The following is a 9529-nucleotide window of genomic DNA, read 5'->3' as shown; positions in this document are numbered from 1 at the left end:
TGAACTTGACCAGTAAAGGTAATCACAATTATTCACAACATCTACTTGTTTTTCAAAAAATCTAACATTAAAGGTGTGTATTTCACTGAATGAAGTGTGTTTTTGTAGCCTATGAAAAGGTAAAATTATCAAGTTATTAATAGCAATAAACTCACTTTTCTGCAGCACCAAATGGTCTTCCAGGTGCCATTTAATGATTAATGATGTATATATATATATATAGCATTTAGAATCTAGAATCTACACAAAAATACGTGAAATAGTCATTATTTTGAAATGCACTCGGCCGGATATACACTTCCAAGAAGCTGATTGTTCTTTGCTTCACTCTTTTTAAATTGGCAGAGTTGTCACGCAGCCCCACCCATATCTGTATATGAAACATGTGTTTTTTGGCCTGTACTTTATGAATTATAACCCTTATGACACACCTTTAGATTTCACATCTCGTAGTTAGGAACTGTATCTGACATGCATGTCAAAAAAATATTACATACAAAAGAAGCAAGAGTATCAAATCTTACTACTTTATCTATCCCTTTTAACATATTCTCGTAACGCTTCATAAAAAAAGTATTATATCAGTTTCGTTTATATCACCAGATTTAAAACCGATTCGATTTCACTACATAAGAAAAAAGACAGAAACGAGGAGTCACGTGAAACGGATGCTGGTCATGTGATCATGTGAGCTGAGGATGGCAGCTACGGGGGACGAGGCCGCGGCGATGGAGAACATCAGTAAAGCACCGGTTCCCCCGACCGACCTCACCCTCTCCCTCACCGCCGAGCCCGAGCCCGAGCCCAGGAGAGATGCGGCCACAAACGATGCGACGGAGAACCAAAAAGCCAAAAGGCCCAGTAATAACAGTAAGCTGCTTTTGTAAACAGACCAGCCTGTGTGCAAGGCACTGCAACTTCATCTGATTCTCTCAGCTTTCCAGTGCTGCTGATGGTCATGTTGTGTTTGTCGCTTAATTTTGTGTTAATGCAACCTGTTTTGGGGTATTTGACTTGTTCTGTTTCCAAAGAGAATGCTGCGTTTTGTGTAACTATACTGTGTCTGTCTCAAAAATGCATTAAGCTTTCTAGCTAGTTTGCACTTTTGGGCATCAAATACACTTAGGCCTGGTTTCACAGACAGGGCTTAGACTAAGCCAAGAGTAGGCCATAGATCAGTTAGGACATTTAAGTAATTTTAATAAAAGTGCCTTAGAAAAACAGCTGGTGTCCACCTTGGGACAAAACAAAGGCACTGATATATTTTAACATCAGTCAGTGCAAGTTTCTTTCAGCTGAAACAGCTCAGACTTACATTTTAGTCTAGGACTAGGCTTAAGCCTTGTCTGTGAAACCGGGGGTATGTGCTTAAAAATGAAGCCTAGGTAGGTAGGCAGCTCAGTAGTTTTCGGTACACTAAAAGTGTTTGCTGTCTGTAACAGATGATGGAGGAGTGGAGACAGCAGAGGAGGCCACTGAACCCGCTGAACCTGATATCAATGAGCTCTGCAGAGACATGTTTGACAAAATGGCAGTTTTCTTACAGGGAGAGCTCACCGGTAATGATAATATAAGAACAACAATTAATACATTTCTCTCTCTTTCAGCTTATAGACTTATAGAATTGTGTGTGTAATTGTTGTTCTGTTTACTCAGCAACATGTGAGGACTACAAACTCCTGGAGAACATGAACAAACTCACCAGTCTGAAGTATATGGAGATGAAGGACATATCCATCAACATCAGCCGCAATCTACAAGATCTCAATCAGAAATGTGAGAGATGGGGCAGCTATATATATATATATATGCTAATGTATGTTTTGTTAATATAACATTAAGCTTTTTGCATCAAGATTGTCATATGTTAGTGTCTTATTAACAATGCAAGTGATTTGCAAATAAGTGAGTATTCAAGCCATATATTGATCATCTTAAATTATGTTCTCATTTTTGGCTTTAGATGCCAGTTTGCAGCCTTATCTGGATCAGATTAACCAGATCGAGGAGCAGGTTACAGCTCTGGAACAGGCTGCTTATAAACTAGACACATATTCAAAGAAACTGGGTGAGTACAAAAACCAAGAACTCTGTGGAAAATACTGGGGTTATTAAAAATACTTTACTGTTTTATTATTGCCTTTTATATAGTTTTAATTAAAAAATATGAAGGACACCATTAGGTTTGTTGATTGTCATGACAATAGGGTGCTGCAGTGATGTATATTTGAAGGCCAACCCAAAGTTAGCATCATCCTGATTCCTTTGACAAAAAATACATTAGGATAATTCCATTGGCGTTTGGATCCATGTCGAATTTTATTATATTATTAATTTAGACATGTATAAATGTATTGAAGGAGGAGTAATGGAATATAATTAGTGTTTTTTTGTGTGATAGCATTTATACTAAATGTATTTAGACTACTGTTTTTCATACAAATACCTAGAAGCCATATTACATTTTTGTCATTGTACTGAGGTGTTATATTTGTGTGATGATCATGATCTAAATAATATGCTACTATGGAAGACCAATGGTTAAAAAAAACACATCAAACAGTCAGGATAATTAAATTTCACCATATAAAAATTAGATTGCTACAATTTTTACAGATATAACTGATTTTTGTAATGACCATATCTACATCTGCATCCCAACTCAAGCTACTATCAAATTTTTATTTGTAAGAGACAAAAAAAATAGTCATATTAATATTATCAGGCTACACAAACCGGTTTCTTGATTTGAAACAATATTACTCATTAGAACATGCAGAACTAAGAAATTCTTTTTTTCTATTAAGATACTTATTTTAAGGAAAAATGACTGGAAAAGTGTAAAGAATTCAAAAATGTCATGTCAAGAATAGTTTAAAATCACAATTAACCGTCTGGTTACTTACTGGTAACTTTCACATTGGAGCAAAAAATAAACTTAATTGACATTTATCGTGATAATTATCGATATTGACTGATATGAAAAAAAAATTATCGTGATCATTTTTTGGCCATATCACCCATGCCAAATGCTTTTTTCAAGGCAAGCTGTAAAAAAAAAAAAAAAACACACACACAAGTGGTTATTACTGGTTCTTGAGCTTGTGTTCCCCACAGACCTTATTTCATGCATTTAACTAAACACCCGGTTAAAAAAAACCCCATTGACTTCAGGATGATGAAAAATGCAGTGTTTCTGGGTCTTGCCCAACAAAAACCTTATCCCTGCTGCACTCTATGAAGAGCCACCTCTGCCCTGTCTGAAAGAGAATCATGATGCAACACAACTAGTTCATTTCTTATCACAATTAATACAGCTCTGCTCTGTTGGCGCCCACTTCAGATGAACCACAAACACACAGCATTTCTATTACTTTTGCAGTTCATCTAAAATCAAATCATTTATATGTATTTATTAAAAAGTACTGTATTTGTTAAATTGACCATCTTTTAAAGCCAGCTTATTCATTTAAACTTTATATTGTTTCTTTATATGTAGATCTGTAGACCGTTACAGCAATACTCACATTATGTGTAAGATGTCTATGAAACGCACTAGACCTCTTGAAAAATGAAATACCCCTGAATATTCACTGATGAGTTGACTAAATGCACATTAGATGGTGCTATAAGACCAAATAAATGCCCAGGTTTCTCTTTTGTTATAGTAGTGAGCTTATTTTGTGAGATTAATATAATAATCAGATACGTTACTGAACTACTCTCAGTATTTTGTATTTCACTTGTGTAATTGTTTGTGTGTTTATTCACAGAGGCCAAGTTTAAGAAACTGGAGAAGCGGTGAAAATGACTAGGAACTCCTTCAAAGCAGTCATTCTCAAAATATATCTGGAAGTCTCTGAGATTTTTGTTTGTTTTATGCACTAAGCAATCTTCAGACTGATATCACATACACTATGGCAGCGTCGTAGTCTCCGAGTATGGATTGTGCAGCAAGTAACCTTAGGTACATAATATTGAATGCTCATGTATTGATCAGGCGCTACACATTCTAGACCGCAAAGGGCAGGAGTGTAGTGTTTGACATGCTTTCTGAACAACTGCTGGTTTCAAAATACACGTTTAATACTCAAAGGCATGAATACAGATAAACCTTTACAGTGTATTTAAAATAGCTTGTTACAATATATGTTGTTAAAAATGATTTACACATTATTTCTGTTAAATAGTGTTTTTCCCCCTTTTGTATGTTTGCAGTTGAATAAAGCTAATGTGAAAGTGAATGTTATTACATATTTTAATATGGTACAGTTAACAAACATACCTCACACTTTCTACCTTAAATAACTTTTTATGCTTCTGCTTTTGTGCAATTATTTTTATTAGCAGCTGCTTTTAAACAGTCATGCAGTTCAATTGCTGTGATTCAAACCTCTCTCTTCACATCCACCAGAGGGCATACGGAGCCCACAGATAGTCTGACCCAACCTTTAACCTGAATTTGACTATAAGCCACAGGGATAGATCCAGAGCCATGTATGGTGAGGCGCTCATCACAGAGATAGGTGCCAATGTATCATATGTTCAGGCTCCAATGTCATGATACTAAAATAATCAGCATGGGACTGTTTCTTTTACTTTATAGACAGTGCAACAGTCCATAACCATTACTGTATTGACCCACATTCATTTAATAACTTTGCTATTATATAGTGTCTTATTTAATATGAAACCTTTAACAGTACACAATATGATATCAGGTCTAAAAAGTCAGGTCTAATCTCACTTGATAGCCACACACACTTGCTGTTTATAAAGTCACAATGTTATTCTCACTCCCTTGATATATTTGCTCTTTGAACTTAAACAAACTTGACACATAAACACAACAATGAGCCAATATAAAGACAGATTTTCTTTATCTTTTAAAGACGTGATAAGCTGTCCTTCATTTTACAGTTATGCAACTAAAAGAAAAACTTTCTGATTTATTATGCGCTTGTTTTGTGCTGGTCCTATTGTTCCCTTGGCCAGATCTTTCCTTTTTCCACAAACAGGTGCTGCTTTGCATTTTTAACCTCAGAAATGGTTAAATCGGTCAAAGAACTACTGTTGGTTTGTATGACTGAAAGCTATTTGTTTTGGTTGCATCGTGGCTCTGCACGGATGAATGTAGAACGAGGCAGCAGATGGATCAATAATGTTTTTCTTTGTTGTTGTTTTTTACAGCAGGTGATTACCTTTTTTCTCACAATTCAGATTTTTTTTCCTCTGAATTCATAGTTTACATCTCGCTTTTTTCCTTTTTTTTTTTTTTGTTTCTGCCATTTTCCTCTCGTAATTACAAGTTTTATCTCACAGTTCAGACTTTCTTCTCAGATTTACAAGATTATATCAATTGTGAATCAGCATGTCACAAGTTTATATCTCACGCTTTTGACTTTTTCCTCAGAGTTCGGAGTTTATATCTCACAAATCTGACTTTTCAAATAATATATCTTTATGGCAAGTTTGCAGTTGTATTTTTAATTGGTTTCAAAATCTTAACCTAAATAAAATGTCAATTTATGAACTTTTGTAATGAAAAAAATATTATTAGTTTTTTTCTAAAAAGTTAGAATTGTGAGAGAATTGTTTATTTAATTGTAATTCAATCAAAAAATGAAGTTTGCCACTTTCAGTTCTGATTCATCACTCTGAAGTTACTCATCTAGTCCTCAGAGATCAGTTTACTGGAAATGTGTAGGTAGGTGTCAGAGGGGTCTGTGGAAATCTCTGTGCAATCGCCTCACATGCGTCTAATGCTATGCTGTGCGTATCTTGTGTTTACAGTAATTAGATCCCGGACTCACTTAGACTCACTTAAAAGGAAAGGAAAGTAACTGAGCACAAAGACTCATTAATCAACACTTCTCCCAGTCCACGGGGCTTTTACAGTCGGATTTATGCTGTTAGTGGGCTTCAGTGATGAGAGATGCTCATTGGTTAGTTCCTTCCACCCTCATGGACTCTGTTTCTCCAGTGCTTATATGTAAAACAAGCTTAGTTTCAAACACAGAGCATGTCTTTGACAAATATCTGGCATATATCTATGATTACAGTCATATTTTGTTCATCACGAGTTGCTGCGTTGTCTGGCTGAACTGGGTGTAACACCCTTCTAAATAGTTTTAACATTGCGGGGCAAATTCCGGGCAGAGCAGCAGAGGTCATGGATACAGCCATTTGTATGCATTGCTTAATCACATTTTGACGATTAATTATGAGCCCCTGTTCGAGTGGGTAATTAGTGTTGAGTGGTGCTAATGCTCTAGTTGCCTCCGGGGCTTTTAAGTCCGCTAACCTGTGCTAACCTACACACTTTGAATTACTGCCAACACTGGGTTTCTGGCATTATTCAGGATCAGCACATTGAGTAATAAGCCAACTTTTTTTTTTTTAAAGGTATGTTTTATACATATGTGTTAGCATATGATATATTATGACAGGCAGGACCTTTTAGTGATGCAGCTCCAAAAATTATGCATTTGTAATGTTAAGGATATATATCACACAAGCACTGCTGACAGTTTAGACCAACAGCGCAATGGCGAATGTGATATTGCTTTAACAAAACAGTACATAGTTAATATTGAGTAACTTACATTTTAGGCAAACCACTGCTCTGTCAATGAAAATAGTTACTAGAAGAATCAACACAAAGTGCACAGTAAAAAAAAAAAGTTGAGCGAACTTAAAAGTTTAAGGCAACCAGCAGATTTTAGAGTTTTCTTAACTTATTTTTAGGAGATTTTTAGTTCTCAACTTTTTGTTATATAAACTTAAACCAAGAAGTTGAGAAAACTCAAAAATCTGTTGACGCTGGTTGCCTTAAACTTTTTAAGTTTGCTCTGTAAAAAATCAAAAGTTGAGAGAACTTAAACGTTTAAGGCAATCAGCTTTAGAAGATTTTTGAGTTTTCTCAACTTCTTGGTTTAAATTTATAAAACTTAGAAGTTGAGAAAACTCAAAAATCTGCTGAAGCTGGTTGCCTTAAACTTTTAAGTTTGCTCAACTTTTATTTTTTACAGTGTGGTTGCATTTCTGAATGAATCAGTTAAGTGAATGAATCGATGACACTCAGTCACTTGTTTCGTTCCTCAATAAAGCAGTGTTGTTGAACGAATTGGTTGAGTTCATGATTCAGGGATTCACTAATAAAGACAGTGTCTATATGTGAATATGCTATAGGTGAAAAATAGTATTTTAAAGAGTAGTATATCCAAATTCACAGTATTTATAAAATAGTAACCAAAATGTACCCAGATGAATTGCTGCTACTTCCAGCGAGATTCTGAAGTGCACATCCATCGGACACTATACTATCCCATAAGGCCACAGGAGAGGATTCGTGATAACTGACACTGGTAGGTCACATGACAATGACGACATGATGAAGAATGTCCGGATTAAGTACATACTACACACATTCATACTATAAAGAACATACTTTTTAATGGTCACAAAGTAATTATTCAGAATAGTACTTAGAGAGTATGTGATATTGAACATAGAGTTTTGAATGAATCAGTTGAAATAAAGTTGAGTTTGAGTTCAAGATTCAATCATTAAGACACTGGCTGAATTTGGAAAAGATACAGACAAGAAACAGACAAAAATAGTAGTAGAGTAGTATGCTGTTCCAAAATCAGTCACTTGATTGTTCCTGAAAGAAATCAGTGAGTTGAATGAGTTATTCAATTAATCGCTCCTTAGGACAGTCACTTGCTGCCACCTACTGACATAACAATGTAACCCGAACACACAGTGATGCAAACAATGAAAAGTCACACTTGGTTGCTGTTGGACTGTTACATCAGCACTCTTGGAACACAACTCAACCAATCAAGTTTGAGGACTGGAACGAACTGTTGTATAAATGAAGTTCAATGCCAAATCCTAATGTGCTTTCTACGCTCTGTATGAAATATACACTTAATACTGACACCTTCAATGTCATAACACACAAAAAAAGGTGAAAAGAGGATTATTTCACTCAAAACGTGGCAAGGCCAACACAAATGCTGTCTAAACTAAGTGTATTTCAGTGAAGGAAAATGGCAATATGTCTACAAGCAGAGGATCTCTGTGTTGTAAATTGCTGATTGCCCGATTCCGCCACAGAAAACACATTAGCGCACCACAAATGTGACATGCATGAGCTCCTTCAACCTCAATAGATTTTTCACCGATGGGTTCAGAAGAAACACAGAGCTCGTAAAGTCGTGTGGTGTTCACAAATCATTCAGAATCAGTATTCCTGAGACACTTTATAGAAGATGTGGTGCAAAATAAAGTGTAAACGTTCTTCACATTAGGCAGTCATTTTTATTTTTCCTCTTTTTGAGGTACAAATGTGTGTGTCTCATATTGAATGACACACAAAATAATGTTTGTCTCATTTTTGTTCCAAAAACTAACCACGGTTGTGAAAACGGGGGAAGTTTATTATATGAAAAACAACCAAACCGTGACTACTAAATGGCTTCTGCCTATACAACCAACCAAATATTTTGGTTGTTGTGTACTTACACACATGTGGTTCCCTGTGTCGGCGGATGACTCACCATCCGACAGTTGTGTTTAATTTAGGACATGATTGTGATGCTAACAATATGCTAGCCTTCCTTTCATCAAATGATTCTTTAGTCATGGACCATAACCTAGAACTCCCTTGTGAAAAAGAACTGTGCTTAACTGTATTGTATGTGCACATCTTAAAATAATATATATGTATATATCCTTTTTAAAAAGTACTTGTAGGTAATATAATATGAATTAAATAAAACGCCAATTAAGTCTACTTACAGAGAGAACACTTTGATGACTTTCAAGTTTTTAAAACACTTAAGTTCCCTTTTAAAATGGGCACTTAAAAAACAAACAAACAAACAAACAAAAACATGGAAAGTACTTGATAATTTTAATTGTAGTATGTTTTTGATATCCATTTAAGTTAATATATTTTAAATGTACTGTTGCAACTTCATCATTACAAATGTGTAGAAATATGCTTACTGTAAATACATAAAAATGTCAACAGAATTTCGCATTAAAGTATATTTTAATTTACCACAAACACTGCAAACTTTAACCAGATTTCAAAGACAACAGATGTATTTATGAAACTGCATGTAAAAATGTACTTTAGGCCTACTTAAGTGGGTCAAAAAGTTCAACTAATTGCATTTATTAGGCTATAAAATTAAACATTTTCATTTAATTGTAAATAACTTGTAATTAGTTTACACTTGAAACTGAATGTATTTTTTTTAGCCTTGACATATCAGCTTCAAAATCATTCTGGTGGTACACTTCCTTATACAATAAGATGAATGTTTATTGTTATTTTTTTTAAAGAAATTCCACAAAAAGAGCAGATTTCTTTACGACAGTAACAAATGCACGTGCAGAGCTTTTTACTGTAATTATGACAGGGAATTCCCCTAATTTAAATTGCTTAGTATATTCTGTATACTAAGTACTGTATAGCCTATTATTTCCATAAACAGTAGTCTTTTTAAAAGTA

At 34.9% G+C, this 9529-nt stretch overlaps 1 protein-coding gene across 1 annotated transcript; it reads left to right on the top strand.

Annotated features, from left to right (window-relative positions):
* Positions 1-329: 329 nt before the first annotated feature.
* bloc1s2 (biogenesis of lysosomal organelles complex-1, subunit 2) lies at positions 330-4321 on the top strand. Its single transcript, XM_079375218.1, has 5 exons — positions 330-870; positions 1443-1559; positions 1657-1776; positions 1964-2068; positions 3774-4321. The coding sequence occupies exons 1-5, from the start codon at positions 699-701 to the stop codon at positions 3803-3805; spliced, it is 546 nt and encodes a 181-aa protein (XP_079231344.1). The 5' UTR covers positions 330-698; the 3' UTR covers positions 3806-4321.
* Positions 4322-9529: the final 5208 nt, after the last annotated feature.

Source organism: Barbus barbus, assembly GCF_936440315.1.
Source record: "Barbus barbus genome assembly, chromosome: 24".
Classification (NCBI taxonomy): domain Eukaryota; kingdom Metazoa; phylum Chordata; class Actinopteri; order Cypriniformes; family Cyprinidae; genus Barbus; species Barbus barbus.
The sequence above is the reverse complement of the archived record's forward strand: the minus strand, read 5'-3'. Positions and strand labels throughout refer to the sequence as shown.

Coding starts and splice junctions, on each gene's coding strand:
- bloc1s2 (XM_079375218.1), top strand. CDS start 699: ATGGCAGCTACGGGGGACGAGGCCGCGGCGATGGAGAACATCAGTAAA. Junction 871..1,442: donor CAAAAGGCCCAGTAATAACA/GTAAGCTGCTTT, acceptor TGTCTGTAACAG/ATGATGGAGGAGTGGAGACA. Junction 1,560..1,656: donor CTTACAGGGAGAGCTCACCG/GTAATGATAATA, acceptor CTGTTTACTCAG/CAACATGTGAGGACTACAAA.